The sequence below is a fragment of the Bufo gargarizans genome, chromosome 1, assembly GCF_014858855.1.
Source record: "Bufo gargarizans isolate SCDJY-AF-19 chromosome 1, ASM1485885v1, whole genome shotgun sequence".
In the NCBI taxonomy this organism is placed as follows: domain Eukaryota; kingdom Metazoa; phylum Chordata; class Amphibia; order Anura; family Bufonidae; genus Bufo; species Bufo gargarizans.
In genome coordinates, this window is record NC_058080.1 from 543,564,384 (window position 1) to 543,582,652 (window position 18,269).

The window sequence follows — 18,269 nt, forward strand, 5'->3', positions numbered from 1 at the left end:
TGAGAAAATACAAAAAAAAAAATCAATTTCCGCTAACTTGTGCCAAAAATAAAAATTTCTATGAACTCGCCATGCCCCTCATTGAATACCTTGGGGTGTCTTCTTTCCAAAATGGGGTCACTTGTGGGGTAGTTATACTGCCCTGGCAATTTAGGGGCCCTAATGTGTGCGAAGTAGTTTGAAATGAAAATCGGTAAAAAATGGCCGGTGAAATCCTAAAGGTGCTCTTTGGAATGTGTGCCCCTTTGCCCACCTAGGCTGCAAAAAAGTGTCACACATGTGGTATCGCCGTACTCAGGAGAAGTTGGGGAATGTGTTTTGGGGTGTCATTTTACATATACCCATGCTGGGTGAGATAAATATCTTGGTCAAATGCCAACTTTGTATAAAAAAATGGGAAAAGTTGTCTTTTGCCAAGATATTTCTCTCACCCAGCATGGGTATATGTAAAATGACACCCCAAAACACATTCCCCAACTTCTCCTGAGTACGGCGATACCAGATGTGTCACACTTTTTTGCAGCCTAGGTGGGCAAAGAGACCCACATTCCAAAGTGCACCTTTCGGATTTCACCGGTCATTTTTTTTACAGATTTTGATTGCAAACTACTTCTCACACATATGGGCCCCTAAATTGCCAGGGCAGTAGAACTACGCCACAAGTGACCCCATTTTGGAAAGAAGACACCCCAAGGTATTTTGTGATGGGCTTAGTGAGTTCATGGAAGTTTTTATTTTTTGTCACAAGTTAGTGGAATATGAGACTTTGTAAGAAAAAAAATATCATCATTTTCCGCTAACTTGTGACAAAAAATAAAAAGTTCTATGAACTCACTATGCCCATAAGCGAATACCTTAGGGTGTCTACTTTCCGAAATTGGGTCATTTGTGGGGTTTTTCCTACTGTCTGGGCATTGTAGAACCTCAGGAAACATGACAGGTGCTCAGAAAGTCAGAGCTGCTTCAAATAGCGGAAATTCACATTTTTGTACCATAGTTTGTAAACGCTATAACTTTTACCATTAAAAAAACATTTTTTTTTTTTTTTTGCCCAAACAATTTTTTTTAGTCAAAGACATGTAGAACAATAAATTTAGCAAAAAATTTATATATGGATGTCGTTTTTTTTTGCAAAATTTTACAGCTGAAAGTGAAAAATTGTCATTTTTTTTTTTTCAAAAAAAATCATTAAATTTTGATTAACAACAAAAAAAGTTAAAATGTCCGCAGCAATGAAATACCACCAAATGAAAGCTCTATTAGTGAGGAGAAAAGGAGGTAAAATTCATTTGGGTGGTAAGTTGCATGACCGAGCAATAAACGGTGAAAGTAGTGTAGTGCAGAAGTGTAAAAAGTGGCCTGGTCATTAAGGGGGTTTCAGCTAGTGGGGTTGAAGTGGTTAAAAATCCTCCAATGTGATTTCTTGATTTTTTTTTATTTTTTTTTTTACGTCTGAGTGGGAATGCACCTACAATGTGAATTTCAGACCCCTTTATGATTTCTAAGTGGGAGAACTTGCAAAATCATATATATAGGTTATATTAGGAAGGCGCAAGGGTAGGTATGTGTCACCGAGGTTCCTGGCCTCGGTGAAGTAAGAGCCAGTATTTTCAGGTGTCAGCGTGTCAGTGTCTAATGCTGATTGACACTTTGCTATTTTAGTATGGCTGTATAGCTGATACAGGACGGCTCTTACTGGGAGTAGCCAAAGTGATGGGTGGGTGACTACTTCCCACGTTCCATCCCGGGTCTTGACTGGCCTATAAAAAACCCAGCCAGCAGTGTCAGCTGTAAGTGAACTACTCCTCTCTGACAGTGGAGCTCTGTCAAACCCTGTGTTGGTACCTGGGAGTTTGGGCCTGGATTAAGGCTTGCTACCTTGTTGGTGTGAAAGCAGGTGGATTCGGCTTTGTCCAAGGACTTCTTCTTTGCCGAATGGTGTGAACGTACACCAGAATCACAAGGTGACTGTTTTCCTTGAAACAGACTTTTTGTTTTGTCATTTACTTAATGTGTGAATAAACACTGAACTGTTTAATTCAAAGACTTTGTTGTTGCCTCTATACTGTGTCCGGTAACCTGCCTACCAGAGCGAATCCCCACAATATATATACCCCCACACACACACACAGTGGAATGCAAATGTTTCGGGAACCCCTGGTCAAAATTACTATTATTGAGAACAGTTTTGCAAGTTAAATATGAAATGATCTCCAAAAGTTACAAAGTTAAAGATGACACATTCCCTTGTATTTTAAGCAAAAACAACTTTTTGTTTACATCTTTTTAATTTTCAAAATAACAAAAAAGAAAAAAGGGCCTGAAACAAAAGCTTGGGCATCCTGCATGGTTATTACCCTATTGGCATGTATCACTGCATGTAAATGCTTTTTATAGCCAGCCATGAGTCTTTCAGTTCTTGTTTGATTGATTTTTATCCATTCTTCCTACAAAAAGTCTTCCAGTTCTGTGAGATTCCTTGGCCGTCTTGCACGCACTGCTCTTTTGAGTCCTACTAGCAGCTGTAATTTCAGAGACAGCTGCCCATAGGATTGGTAGAAAGGCAAATCTGGACCCCCTCTTGACTGCAAAAGAACTTTAGGAAGATTTAGCAGAATGACTCTATAACACTCTCTTTTCCATGACCGCTCACTGTCTTTGTGATTGTTTTACAGTTAACAAGAAGATTACCACCAATTAAAGAGGCCAAACCAAGACTTCAGAAGCTCTTTAGAGATTTCTGGCTGTACTCTGTTCTGATGGGCTTTGCAGTGGAAGGGTCAGGTAACTCATAATAATGTACTTGAACTACAGTTTTTTTTGTGTATATATAGGGAGATTTATCAAGACCGGTGCTTTCTGCGTTGGTCTTGATGTCTCCTGCGCTGCTGGAGGATGCGCAGGCCTATTCATAAATTAAACGCATCCTTTGGCAATCAATGCGCCTAAACAGAAATCTACGACAGCTCAGAGCTGCTGTACATTTCTGGCTTCATTTGCACTAGAAAACTGTCTTAAATGAAGATAAATTACCGTAGTCTCGGTTGTTTGCCACGCCCCTTTTCCACCCTTTAAAAAAAGAAAAGTGCAACAGCACAACAGTGGGATTGTATAATGGTGGTGCCCGCTGTGTCAGGTAACAGTCCGTACATACCCCGTCACTTCAAATAAAATTAAAATGTTCAAAATATACTGCAGCACTCTGTTTTCTTCATCAATTCAGTATTTATTTACCAATTCTTAGCTAAGAATTTTCCACCCTTTGTCACACCCTGAGGGCAGCGTAAAAAAAAAGAGGCACTTGCAACATTTTTTTTTTTTTAAGTCACAAACACACAGCTTGCGACTTTCTAAAGCCAGTTTTCTGTCCCAGGGGAAATAATAAATATCCCCTCTTGTGAAGTTTTGTATATAATAATCTTCACTACAGTGCGGATCATGATAGGTACATAATTATAGATATTTAATTTGTGTTAGATGTTGTTCAATGTAACACTGCAAGTCTGAGTGCACTTATGTTACTAAAAAGTTTAGTTTAGTGTAAATTCCAGCTGCCTGTTACATTTGAACATAGTCTTGGCAATTGGTCTTCAGTGTTCACAAAGTGTATCTGCTCCGTTGTTTGTGTGGCCAGCAATGGACCAACACACAACAGAACATAAAATGGACTATATAACAAATGGTCACTGTTAATGAATTTTTCCTCAATCAATAGTACAAGTGAATAGAAGAAACTTTGTAATATACTTTACCTAAGAAAAATGCCCCTCTCTACTTATTAAGTTAGTTTTAAATATTCACTACAAATACTTCTTTATAATGTGTTCTATGCTGCTGGTGGTCCTATATATGAGTGATAGTGATTTGGGAGCAGTATCTCCTCTTCTTTGTGTGCACTGTATGAGAGACATCATAGCAGCTAGTCTCTACTCACTAGTCCAGGGAAAACTGAGAAACGGATGGGACTTGCAGAGAGGAACACTGGAGAAGATGCCAGCTGCAGGTCATATAATGGTCAGATATAGTGCTATATATCTGAAGAAACAGGTACGTTTTAACTCTGCCCATGTTTTTCATTTTTTTAGGTAGCATTTTGAGCTCAGCGTTTTGGTATATTTCTATGTGTGTTCCACAAATGCCAATCTTAGAATTTTCAACAGGTCTATGGCCTGAGGAGTGGTATGAAGGAGTCTGTGAAATAGCTACCAAGTCACCATTGCTGACATTTCCTAGCAAGGAGCCTTTGCGGTCAGTCCTGCAGTACAACTCTGCTATGAAGAATGATACTGTGACAACGGTAAGAACGTCTCAGAGTGTCGTCTGTTTCATAAGGTTTGATTTGTTTCTGGCATATATATATATATATATATATATATATATATATATATATATATATTTATTATTATTATTATTTTTTTTTTTAAAAAATTTTTCTCTCTGCCTTTCCTTTATAGGCTGAACTTAATGAGCTAAGGAGCACAATTATAAATCTGCTGGACCCGGCTCCGGAGGTATCTGCACTCATTAACAAGCTAGACTTTGCCATGTCCACCTATCTGCTCTCTGTCTATCGCCTGGAACAAATGAGGTGGGCATAACTTCAGAAACACATGCCCATTCCCACTAACATGTTTTGATTGCTGTATGTATTATATATTAATTGTGTACACCTCTGTTTCTTTATTAGAGTTTTGCACTCAACAGATAAGGATCGGTTCCAAGTGATGTTCTTTTACTTTGAAGATAAAGCTATCCAGAAAGATAAGTCAGGTGTGTGTTTTATCCAGAAGATTTTTTTTCTTTTTGTAAAGTCACATGAGTTTGTGACTGCTTGTCTGACAAAAACTGACTGTATCATAGTGATCTGTAATTCTGTGGGCTACCACATTGTACTAACCTTTGCAGTGCAGTAAAATAGTATAGTAAACATAAGAATTAAAGTTTAAAAAAATAAAATAAAAATCTCCAAGTTGAAAAAACGGCACCTTTTTTCCATTGAAAAAATGCTTTTCAAGGGAAATAAAATTGAAAAAAATAATCCCCTCTGTATATTTGGTATCACCACATCCATAGTGACCCTAACACAATTATCACGTAACTTACTGCACACAATTAGGGTCCATTCACACGTCCTGTTTTTTTCCATCCTGAAAAACGGTCCGTTTTTTGCGGATCCGTTGTTCCTGAAAATGTTTCCGTATGTCATCCGTATGTCATCCGTTTTTTGCGGATCCGCAAAAAACGGGAGCATGTATACATTTCAATAATCAAATAAAGTTGTTTGGATTTCTTTGAAAAAAAATTGAAAAAATAAAAATAAAAAAATAAAAAAAAAATTGTTATGTGTTTCCAGGAACGGAATCCGCAAAAACGGATGACATACGGAATGACATCCGAATGTCATCCGTTTTTTGCGGATCCATTGACTTTGTATTGTACCAGGATCCGATTTTTCAGGACAAGAATAGGACATGTTTTATATTTAAACGGACATGCGGAACGGAACAACGGAAACGGACAGCACACATTGTGCTGTCCGATTTTTTCCAGGACCCATTGAAAATGAATGGGTCCAGATCTGGTCCTGATCTGTTCCTGAAAAAACGGAACAGATCAGGAAAGAAAAAACGGACGTGTGAATGGACCCTAAACGCGTAAAAAATAAATAAATAATGCAAGTCGTCCTGCAAACATCAACCCCTTTACATAGCTCAGTAGAAAGAAACCTGATAAAGTTATAGGCCTTGGAATGCGGAGGTGCAAAAACATTTAGCTTTATTAAAAAGTTTTTTTTTTTTTTTTGGGTACAAAACTAGTAAAACTTAAAAGTAAATTTATGTATACTTGGTATCACTGTAATCATACTGACCCAGAGAATGACGTAACCTTAGTGGCATTATTGTTGTCCCCCCTCCCCCCCCCTATAATACTTCCATCCTTGGTGCCCCAGTAAATGAAGTGCCCTCTTTAGTGCCAATTAGCGCCAGTTATATATAATGCCCTCCCTTTGTTGACCCCAGTATATAATGCTCCCCCTTTGGTGCCTCCAGTAAGATGATGCCCCCCTTTTAAGTGATAAGTGTATATATAATGCATCCCCACTTGGTGCACCAGTAAATAATGCCCCCCTCTTTAATGCCAGTTATATATAATGCTTCTCCCCTGGTGCCCCCGGTAGATAATGCCACCCTCTTTAGTGGCAGTTATATATAATGCACCCCACTCCCTTCCCAGTCTCCCCAGTAGATGATGACTCCCTTTTTTAGTGTCAGTTTTATATAATGCTCATCCCCCCCCCCCCGGCCCCCCCCCCCCCCCCCGGTGCCCCCAGCAGGTGATGACTCTCTTTAGTGCCATGTATATATAATGTTGCCTCCCCCTTGGTGCCCCAGTAGATGATGCCCCCCTCTTTAGTGCCAGTTATACATAATGCTTCCATCCTTGGTGCCCCGAGTAGATGAAGCCCCCTCTTTAGTGCCAGTTAGCACCAGATATATATATATTTATATATATTTATTTCCCCCAGTAGATGTTGACCTCCTCTTTAGTGTCCGCTATATATAATGCTACCCCCTTGGTGCCCCAGTAGATAATTATCCCCTTTTTAGTGCCCGATATACAATGCTCCCCCCTCCTAGGTGCCCCGCTCTGTAGTGCCTTGTGTATATATAATACTACCTGCCCTCCCCTCCTTGCTGCTCCCAGTAGTGGTGACCTAGTGTAAAAAAAAAAAAAACACCTCACTTCCCCTGCAATATGTGATGCAGGCCACTGCCTGAGTTGTAGCCTGTGATGCTGTGTCCTGATGACATCACCGATCTTGTGCCGGGTTTCGCACGATGACGTAATCACGCGAGACCCGACGCAGGAGGTCACAGTGATATCATCACTACCTCTTGCGCCCGTCTACTGCCTCATGGCGCCTATGAGGCTGAGCAGCTGCAAAAGCAGCCGTGATTGTGCCCCCCATTATAGGTGGCACCATAGGCAGGCACCTACTCATCGTTCCGGCTCTGAGAGAATCAGTTTTTGTTTTTTATGTTTTTACTGACTCCGTAGTCCTTGGGCAGCTTAGGCTGGGTACACATCATGTTTTGCCCCATCCAAAAACATAAACATTTGTTTTTGTTTTGTTTTTTTGTTTTTTTTACAATGGAACTCCATGGTGATGGATGCCTTTGTATGACATCCTTCGGAGGCGTCTGTTTAACGTGTATGTTTTGTGTATGTTATTTTGTATATGTTAAACTTAAAGGGGTTGTTTCTCTTCAGCAAATATAATTTAATATGTAGAGAAAGTTAATACAAGGCACTTACTAATGTATTGTTTCCTTTGCTGGCTGGATTTAATTTTTCCATCATATTATAAACTGCTCATTCCATGGTTACGACCACCCTGCAATCCATCGGTGATGGCCATGCTTTCACACTATGGAAAAAAGCACCAGCCTATGTGAGTTCCCATGTTCCCGTCCACCAAAGAGGTCAGAACTTTTTCCTATAGTGTGCAAGCACAGCCACCACTGATGGACTGCAGGGTGGTCATAACCCCTGGAAACGAGCAGTGTATGATGTGATGGGAAAATAAATCAAGCCAGCAAATGAGGCAATATGGACAATCACAGTACATTAGTAAGTGCCTTGTCTTACCGGTAATTTTGTCTACATGATAATTGACATTTGCTGTAGTGAGACAACTCCTTTAAAGGGAACCTGTCATCTGGATTTTGGGTATAGAGCTGAGATAGTGGGTTGCTAGATCGCTGCTAGCACATCCGCAGTACCCAGTCCCCATAGCTCTGTGTGCTTTATTTGTGTAAAAAAAACAAACGATTTGATACATATGCAAATGAACCTGAGATTAGTCTAATTTGCATATGTATCAAATCGGCCTTTTTTTTTTTTTTTTTTTTTTATAACACAATAAAAGCACACGGAGCTATGGGGACTGGGTATTGCGGATGTGCTAGCGGCCATCTAGCAACCCATGTTCTCAGCTCTATACCCCAAATCCCGGTGACAGGTTCCCTTTAAGACAAAAACTTGATGTGAACTCAGCCTTAGTCTTGCATGTTGATGGTGGGATTGCTCGTACAAACGATTGATCCCACAGATGACTGATCTTCCTCCTGGTGTCTGATCATTGTCCCGTGTATGGCCTAGGAGTTTTCTACCTTCTAGATATAGAGGTCTGCACTGAGTATTTGGAGTTTGTTGCAGGAAATTTAGCACAGAATGTTGCACCTAAAAAGGAGATGGTGTTGAAAGGTGGACGTTCACTTTAGTTTATGGGGTACGGGGCTATGGCAGTTTATTGTTTTATGATGAACAAAGGTTGCTACCACCGTAACAAAACATAAAAAAGTAGAAAATTGCTTTAGTGAAGTTACCATTTTGTGGATTCGTCCTCATTTACTGTAAATGAGCAGCAGTTTTACACAAAGTGATGGGGGTGGGTTAATATTTTTTCTAGGCGTTACCTATTCATTTGTTGTGCTCATGTTATTTGTACGTCACTATTGAAACACAAGAAATATGAATGCAGCTTTGATATGTTCTGGATATAGGATTGTAATCCATTCTTGCTCTTTTCAGGGATGATGCAATGTGTTATTGCTGTAGCTGATAAAGTATTTGATGCCTTTTTAGCAGTGATGGCTGATAAGGTAGGAGATATGGCTTCTAAACTCTCTTATATGAAAGCCAAGCGCTGTTTTTTTTTTTTTGTTTTTTTTTTTAATACTCGTTTGACCAACAGCTATTTCTCCCAACCGCCATATGCATGCATGCTTTGCTGAGCCTGTGTGTGCTCTGAATGGGGAGAGGGAACTAAAGGCCCCTTTACAGGGGCTGACTCAACAGGCAATTGTTGTGAGTGATCCCTTCATTCCCTTTAATTGTCTGCTTGGCAGAGGAGGTGAGAGCTACCAATCGCTACTCTGATCATTTGCCCCCATTATATAGTCATTTGGGGAGATTTATCAAACTAGTGTAGCAACCAATCAGATTCCACCTTTCATTTTTGACAGCTCCTTTGGAAAATCAAAGGTGGAATCTGATTTGTTGCTATGTGCAACTAAGTCAGTTCTACTTTACAACAGTTTGATAAATTGTTTAGCCCATTGTTTCTGAGCAGTAGGTCGCTGTGTACACAGAACGATCTGCTGCCCTGATGTTGGTGTCCACATCCCCAATGCTTTCACCCGATGAACAGTGGCACCTTTACACAGGGCCATTATCTGGAACAAGTGTTGCTTTGGAACGCTCCTTCATGATAGTTGCCCTGATTATTGGCCGGTGCAAAGTGGCCCTAAGCAAAGTGGCCCATAGGTTGTGTCTGGTATTGCGCTCTGCTCCACTGAAGTAAATGAGACAGGTCTTCAATAATACAAAGAACACATGGACAGTTGAGACACTGTTTTGGGGAAGGTAAAAACAAATCTGCTACTTTTTTCTCATCTTGTACAGAAGCTTTAAAGCAAGGATGCCCAACCTGCGGCCCTCCAGCTGTTCAGAAGGCCTGGACAGCCTACAGCTATCAGCCTACAGCATGGCATGATGGGAGTTGTGGTTTTACAACTGCTGGAGGGCTGCAAGTTGAGCATGCCTGCTTTAAATGGACACAAAACCTAGAAATACATTGAGTGCATGAGACATTACTTATGACTAGTGCTTGAATTAAGTTTTAATGGAAGCTATTTGACTCCACTATTAAACACTCTGTTCTCTTAGGCCTCTTTCACACGGGCGTCATGTTTTTGGCCCAGTTAAGAGGCGGGTGCGTTGCGGGAAAATGCGCAATTGCAAAACATTGTAATGCGTTTTGCACGCGCGTGAGAAAAATCGGCATGTTTGGTACCCAGACCCGAACTTCTTCACAGAAGTTCGGGTTTGGGATCGGGGTTGTGTAGATTGTATTATTTTCCCTTATAACCTGGTTATAAGGGAAAATAATAGCATTCTGAATACAGAATGCATAGTACAATAGCGCTGGAGGGGTTACTTTTTTTTTTTTTTTTTTTAACTCTCCTTAATCCACTTGCTCGTACAGCCCGGCATCTCTTATGTCTTCTTCTTTGCTGATTGCAGGAAAAGGACCTGTGGTGATGTCACTCCGGTCATCACATGATCTTTTACCATGGTGATGGATCATGTGATGACCTGAGTGAAGTCACCACAGGTCCTTTTCCTGCAATCAGCAAAGAAGAAGACAGAAGAGATGCCGGCTGCGCGAGCAAGTGGAATAAGGTGAGTAATTTTTTTTTTTTTTTTTAACCCCTCCAGCACTATTGTACTATGCATTCTGTATTCAGAATGCTATTATTTTCCCTTATAACCATGTTATAAGGGAAAATAATAAAATGATCGGGTCCCGATCCCGATCGTCTCCTAGCAACCGTGCGTGAAAATCGCACTGCATCCGCACTTGCTTGCGGATGCTTGCGATTTTCACGCAGCCCCATTCACTTCTATGGGGCCTGCGTTGCGTGGAAATCGCACAATATAGAGCATGCTGCGATTTACACGCAACGCAGAAGTGATGCGTGAAAACTAACGCTCATGTGCACGGCCCCATAGAAATGAATGGGTCCGGATTCAGTGCGGGCGCAATGCGTTCACCTCGCGCATTGCACCCACGCGGAATACTCGCCCGTGTGAAAGGGGCCTTATACATTGTGTGAACTAAACAAAAGTCTTCTATTTGTGTAACAGTGTTTTAATTCTACACTAAATTCTGCCGCTCTTTGGTATCATGTATAATTGTATAATTGTGCTATGTCCCATGCCAGCTGAAGGTATGTATCATAATGCTGGCACACATACATGGTTAGTGGAGGTTCACATGGTGGGTTATTGCGGCAGAAAACACTGTGAACTCCACAGACCTGCCTGTGGTTTAACACCACTGAGTGGAGCTAATCTCCGAGCAGACACCCGCTGCAGCTTTAAAGGCTATGTACACCTTTGGGGGCATTTTTTTTTATTATTATTGCATTGTACTTATTTTGAGCTAAAAATCATTTTTCAGTTGGTCTTTATTAAAAATATGGAATCCTTTTTTGTGTACCTAGCTGAATGCTATAGTAGCAGCCTGTGGATTTTCTGTCTTCCGTCATTTGGGGAGCTGACGGGCTCCTTATCTCTGCTCTATTACATTATTAACACTCGATATTGTTCAGTTATTATCTTACTGATAAGATTGTGGCTTAAATAAGTGTTTCTGACCTCTTAGTAGTTTAGAGATAAGGGACAATATTTTTTATTAAGGACAATTGAAAAATATTATTTTTAGCCAAAAATGAGTAAAATGCAATCATAAACAAAAATTGCCTCCGAAGGTGTACATATCCAATCTGAAAGCCCATTGTTATAGAGCAATAGAAGCTGAGCAGATTGATATATATTTCTGGGAAACCATTCAGTGAAACCTGTCATTTATACATTTCCCTTTTCTACCTCCTGCGAAGAGCTGTCGGTACAGGAGGAAGGTGTTATCAGTAATTGATAGCATTGTGTGTATAAGTGTTCATCGAGAGATAGCTGTCCGTCACTGATAACACCTCCTCTCTGTAGTTCTTCACAGGAAGTGGGGAAAAAAAGCACAGATATAAATGTATAAATTACATGTTTTACTGAATCTTGTCCCACAGAACTATATATCAATCTGCTCCCCCTTTCAGATTGCACTGCACTTTTTGGGGATTGCTCGTTGTTAAATCACACCGAAATTCCACCATCAAAAGACCCTGTGTGAACGGGCCCTTATTGGTGCCAGTATAAAGTGTGCTGTTTTTTAAATCTTATATTATATGTTTCTTATTGTATGTCTTATATTTTCTTCTTATAGCCTAAAACCAAGGAGAATGAGGAAGAGTTGGAACGTCATGCACAGTTCTTGCTGGTGAACTTCAATCACATTCACAAGCGCATCAGGAGGGTCGCCGACAAATATTTATCTGGACTGGTAGACAAGTGAGTATTAAGTGTTCACAAGGTTTAGAGTGATGCCTAATTACCTGGTGGATGTACACGTCTTTAGAGTTCTTAAACTGAAAATGAATGCAAAAAAGACATATCAGTTCTGGGTAAACTTTTTGCTGGAATGAAGTATTTACCATATGTAGTGTATATTTAAAGTTTTCCCTTTTTTGTGACTTCTAAGTGCTCTTTGCTTTGTTTTCAGGTTCCCGCATTTACTATGGAGCGGTAAAGTGTTGAAAACCATGCTTGATATCTTGCAGACTTTGTCTTTGTCACTTAGTGCGGTGAGAACCAATTCACGGTATAGTATTTATAACTAACCACCCCTGTTGGATCTAGGTGACATTAAGGGAAGACTCCCAAAAGAAAATCATTGGGCCTCAAAATAGAGAACACCCAAAAAAATAATCCTGCCCTGTACTGGGCATAACAGTGTATCAGTTTTTCTTGGAGTTTTTGTGCATTTCATTGGCAGTGAGTGGATGGTAGAGTTAGGCCTCTTGCACACGACTGTATGCCCTATGAGACATACGGTCCGTGAGCGGGCCATATCTCCCGGAGCGGCATTGATCGTGCAGACAGACGCACGCAGCATCATAGATTACAATGATGCTGTGGACGTCAGGCCACCCGTGGGGCTATTGTCCCGCACTCATAAAATCATATGAGTGTAATCTATGATGCTGTGTGACCCCATGTGCACGATCAATGCCGCTCCGGGACATATGGCCCGCTCACAGACCATATGTCTCAGAGGGCATACGGTCATGTGCAAAAGACCTTAGAGAGACACCACAGTTCTTTTTTTTTTTTTTACTACTATACTGCATTGCTTGCAGGTAGGCTGTGTTTTTATCATGTTAAAGGGCATCTGTCAGCAGCTTTGTACCTATGAAACTGGCTGCACTCGGCAGCTGTAGACATCTGTGTTGATGTTTTAATAAATGCAAATGAGCCTCTTGGAGCAACTGGGGTGTGGCCGTTACACCTAGAGGCTCAGCTCTCTCAGCAACTGCTGCTCCCTCGGTACTTTGTTCGACAGGGTCAGGTGTGATGATGTTTTCAATGCCTGGCTCTATCAAAGTGCAGAGGGTGCCACAGTTGCAGAGAGAACAGAGCCACTAGGTGTAACAGCAACGCTCATAGAGGCTCATTTTGCATATATTAAAACATCAGCCAGCAATGTGGGCACATATAAACATGGGACCAACACAGATGTCTTCAGCTGCCAAGTGCACATTTAACAGGTCAGCCAGTTGCATAGGGTCATATCTGCCGAGGGATGCCCTTTTATTGTCTCGTTTGACATATACATTAAGAGCTTTTCCTGGTTTATATTAGCAGTTTGTATTATTATACTGATGAGGGCACATGTTGTATCATATTTCAGGACATTCACAAGGACCAACCATATTACGACATTCCAGATGCTCCATACAGAATCACTGTGCCTGATACTTATGAGGCCAGAGAGGTAAGGGCATTCTCTGCCTCTGCAATGTGCTGCCGATACTTCTTTCCTCAATGAACCCTAATGAATCTTACATTTTTTATGTTACATTTTTTTTTATTTAGTACTTTGCCCAGTACCATCAAGTGTAATTGCAACAGTCAACAAAAGATTTTAATTTGCTTTATTGCAGAGCATTGTAAAGGACTTTGCTGCTCGTTGTGGGATGATCCTGCAAGAAGCTATGAAATGGGCACCATCTGTGACAAAATCCCACTTGCAGGTATTAACTAGGATCTTGAGTTGTGGTTAACTTCTTCATTATTAGTTAAATTTGTACCGTATGACATTTTTCAACGATTTTTCCCCACAATTTTCCTCTATGGCATAGCAAATGGGTGTCCGAGTGTGATCTGTGAAATTTTTCTATATGCAGATCAGAAAGTGAAAAAAATCACCCTTATACCAAAGTCTTTGGTTAAAGCTCTATCCCTAGAATAAAGCCGCATTTGCGCAGCACGTTGCTTGGGCCATTTTCCGGAACAAGTGTTCCTGATGTTCGGCCATTTAAAGGTGCCGCATATTACCTGAAATGTGAGGTGCGGGCACGTCAATCATCATTCCTGGGCAGCAGATCGTGATATCTAAACCCTACTTACTCTGCTGCCCAGGGACAATGATTTTGTATGGGGATGAGCGATAGCAGCAGTCGTCACTCATCCTCCTACTGCGGAGGTGATGGCTGTATCTAAATGTAGCGCTTCACCGCCACTTAAAGAGCAGCCAATTGTTGGGAAGAAACACTTTCTTTTTTCGACAGTCACCTGCCCCTTGGCCAGAAAGGTGGATCTGTGAAAGTCTGATTCCCAACGATCAACACACAAAAGGGGTTTGAACAGTTCTTAGAGCACCACATCCTCTTTACCTACTACAACTGAGGGCACCATACATGTGCATGATTTGTGGAGCTCGACCGCAATCTTCGCTGATTTCTGTGTTGAATTGGGAAGCAGAAATCCCCTTATAATATGATGATATCCAGTTTTACGTGCTGTGTGTTGTTGTTTTTTTTTTTTTTTTTTTTTAAATCTGTGCCCCTTTTGTTGACTGTTTTTGATATGATTTAATGAATTAGCTTTTTCTATTCACTTCTTGTACAGGAATATCTGAACAAGCACCAGAACTGGGTATCTGGCCTCTCTCAGCACACTGGACTGGCCATGGCAACTGAAAGCATATTGCATTTTGCAGGCTACAATAAGCAGAACACAACTTTAGGGGTGAGTGACTATCTTGCTGATTTTAAGGGGCATTCATCCATGCAGTGCTAATAATTGCTGAGTTTTAGTGAAGATGTGTCTAGAAACAGGGTGGCTAGATGGATGGAGCTATGTATGTGCCATGTCAATGATACAGTTATAATCAAAATCTTCCAAAGTAATGACCAGCAGAGAAATGTATGTCTTGAAGTTTAATTTATTCACTTAGGCTGATAGTGTAATCACTTTTGCATCAGTTGAACAATATGTACTGAAACATATAGTGGATGCTGAAGGTCAGTTTGCACTATTACTGCATATTTGTATATAAATATATTAATGTGGAGCTGAGAATAATGTCTTGCTGGTTAAAAGGGGTTTCTGAATTATGATTTTTTTTACTGATGTCTTATCCTCTGGACAGGTCTTCAGTGTCTGATCGGTGGGGGTCCAAGACCTGGGACCCCCGCTGATAAACTGTTTTGAGAAGGCAGTGGCGCTCCTGTGAGTGCCGCTGCCTTCTTACAGCCTAGGCTACTTTCACACTTGCGTTTGGTGCGAATCAGTCATGGATCTGCCCAGGCGGATCCGTTCAGATAATACAACCATCTGCATCCGTTCAGAACGTATCCGTTTGTATTATCTGTAACATAGCCAAGACGGATCCGCCTTGAGTACCATTGAAAGTCAAAGGAGGACGGATCCGTTTTCAACTGTGTCATTGAAAACGGATCCTTCCCCATTGACTTACATTGTGCGTTAGAACGGATCCGTTTGGCTCAGTTTCTTCAGACGGACACCAAAACGCTGCAAAGCGGAATGGAGACTGATCGTAGGCAAACTGATGCATTCTGAGCGGATCCTTTTCCATTCAGAATGCATTAGAGCAAAACTGATCCATTTTGGACCGCCTCTGAGAGCCCTGAACGGATCTCACAAACGGAAAGCCAAAACGCCAGTGTGAAAGTAGCCTTACCAAGCACAGTGCCATACATAGTATAGTGGCTGTGTTTGGTATCGCAGCTCAGCCCCATTCAATAGGACTTCTGAAAATAGCCTAGCGTGTATGCTCAGCTTTTTTCAGCACCCCCATAAAAACTGCACTTTGCGGGCTGTGTTCTAAGGATAGGTAGTACCCACACCTATCAGACATTGTAGGCATATCCTAGCGATATGCCCCGAATGTCTAAGATGGGCCAACACTGTTAATTCTTGGGCTCCTTTTCTGCCATCCATGATGACTGTACTGCTTGTAAGACTGCCTGATGCACACTGGGCATTTGGTAACCCAAGACACTTCCTGCTACAATTGATTTGGCCAACACTGCTCATGTGAACACTGCTGGCCAGTCCAAGGGCAGTAGGAAGTGTCTTGGGTTACCAAATACACAGTATACTTCAGACAGCCTGAAAAGCAATGTAGCCAATGTGGATGGCAGAAGACCCTGGGGACTGACTGATCTGCAGCTAAAAAGATGAAAAGGGATCACAATGTTTTCTGTTCCCCAGTTAATGTGATTTTTTATTTTTTTTTCTCTCGAGTTTGAGGGTCACTTTAAAATTAAGAAGGTGTACTCTCTTTGTTAATTTCTGCTAGTCCATTAGTGAATGGTGGACTTCTCCACTATTAATATGAGCCTGAGAAATCCCACTATGGATTATTTTCAGAGACTCCACATTGAAGTGATTTCTCAGCACTGCATGGAGGACTCATGAATAAGTCCGACTACGAATAACTAAAAAGGCTCTAAATAACTCTCTATAATACAATTTACATGTACCACACACTATATTAGGACTTCGGTATCACGGATGTTACAATGCAGAAAGAAGATTTGTATGTAGTTTCAGCTCGCCAAGTCCTATGGAGTCCCCATGTCTGTACGTGGATACCATGTCAGTTACATGTGCATGATCCAAGGGTAGAAGTTAAGTCCAGCACCAGGTCTAGCGATAGGTCACTCCTTTATTGAAGCATAAAATCAACTGTAATCCTCAGAGGCGTTCTTCCATTCAGTGCTAATAATTGCTAAATTTTAGTGACGATATGTCTAGAAACAGGATGGATAGATGGAGCTATACGCATTTCCAATGCATACCTCGTCCTGAACTATGGCACAATTTTAATATGCTTCAATAAAGGATTGACTTTTATTTCCAGACCTGGTGCGGGACTTAACTTCTATGCAGTTTTTAGAATAACTGTGTAATGGCACATTATATAATTTCCCCTTCACAGTGTGTGGCTAGAAACATTTTTTTCAGTTTGAAGATTATTTACTGATCACATCACATTTATCTTATTGTTCCATGTATTCTCTCTAGAGGAAGCTTACAAAGAGAATCTGTCACTAGGAAATTCCCTGATAAACCAGACACATTGCCTTGTAGGTCTAGCTCACCTAAATGTATTGATACCTTTCACTTAGCAATCTGTTTTAGAGAAAAGTGCTTTTAATCAATATGCAGATGAGCAGTTAAGTGCACAGAGGGCGGGCCCAAGCCATTCTGTTCACCTTTGCTCCTCCTGCTTCCTCTGCAAGCCCCGCCTCCCACCTCCATGACACTGCATTGTCATCTGGGCCTGGTTTTGTCAATCGGGAAAGAAAGAGGAAGCAGGAAGAGCATGGGTGAAGCAACGGATTGCCTGGTTTCAGGAGGATTTTTTCTTTGTGTTAAATTTAGAGCGTGAAACTAAGGTCTTGTTCACATCCCTGTTGAAGGCTCTGCTAGACACCTCCGTCACAAATTCCATGGGAAAAAAAAAAGCCAGAAAAATAGAGTAGCATGCTGCGCCATTTTCGCCAGTAAAATGTTGGGCTTTCGGACAGAAACCTGACTGACCTCCTTTTATAATTTGCTTGAGGTTAGACAGCTCACGATACGTGCGTCGCTCTGCGCCTGAAGGGGCGATCCCCACGGTCAATGTCAAAATAATCTCAGCAGGCGTGTTGCTCTCAGCAAGGTTTATTTTTTATTTTCATATCCAATAAGAATATTTTACAGTGAGTGAGCGCCAGCCTCCTTTATAGTCAGTGGGTTCGTCGGTGATGTTTCCCAACAGAGTAGAGCCTCCATTATCTTCGTTATTCTGCTCCTGTAGAAGGAATGTTCAGCACCGATGTGAACAAACCCTAAAGCATCATTTAACGATAAGCCCCCAGTAGTCGCTGTCCACTCCGATGTTTGTGTACTGTGGAGTGCTTCTTTATCTGTTAGCATGGCTATTTGTTTGTGCATGTGTTGTTCATTTTATTTCACGGTTATGTCACTTCACAATGTAACACCGTTACCTTTTCTTCCACTTCTGCACTGATGATGTGATCTCATTATCCATGTGTTCCTGTTGCCCATGCCATGCATTGTCTGTTGTTGCCCTCCCCTCCAGTCTCCAGCTCCCTATTTCCAGGTTTGTTCTAACACTCACCATTTGCCACAAGTCTCTCTTATTTCTTCAACCAAGGCTGCTCTTTTCTTCTCGATATCATCTTCCGGTTTTCCTCTGTTGGAACATTAATTCACTGTTTTTGGAATGAATGGTGAACAGCATTTCACTTTACTGCAGTCTGACCGGTGCA

General features: G+C 41.2%; 1 protein-coding gene across 2 annotated transcripts in view; it reads left to right on the top strand.

Moving 5' to 3' along the window:
- The window catches only part of PI4KA (phosphatidylinositol 4-kinase alpha), a 162,055-nt gene that overhangs the window by 88,259 nt on the left and 55,527 nt on the right, over positions 1-18,269 (top strand). Inside the window, exons 20-30 of one of the 2 annotated variants that reach the window (XM_044275544.1) lie at positions 2,676-2,784; positions 4,161-4,297; positions 4,455-4,588; positions 4,688-4,770; positions 8,596-8,666; positions 11,849-11,973; positions 12,185-12,266; positions 13,373-13,456; positions 13,626-13,715; positions 14,593-14,712; positions 18,080-18,100. In XM_044275544.1, the coding sequence (XP_044131479.1) occupies positions 2,676-2,784; positions 4,161-4,297; positions 4,455-4,588; positions 4,688-4,770; positions 8,596-8,666; positions 11,849-11,973; positions 12,185-12,266; positions 13,373-13,456; positions 13,626-13,715; positions 14,593-14,712; positions 18,080-18,100 (1,056 nt within the window). The remainder of the gene's footprint in view (positions 1-2,675; positions 2,785-4,160; positions 4,298-4,454; positions 4,589-4,687; positions 4,771-8,595; positions 8,667-11,848; positions 11,974-12,184; positions 12,267-13,372; positions 13,457-13,625; positions 13,716-14,592; positions 14,713-18,079; positions 18,101-18,269) is intronic. The other variant, XM_044275545.1, reaches the window with a different exon arrangement.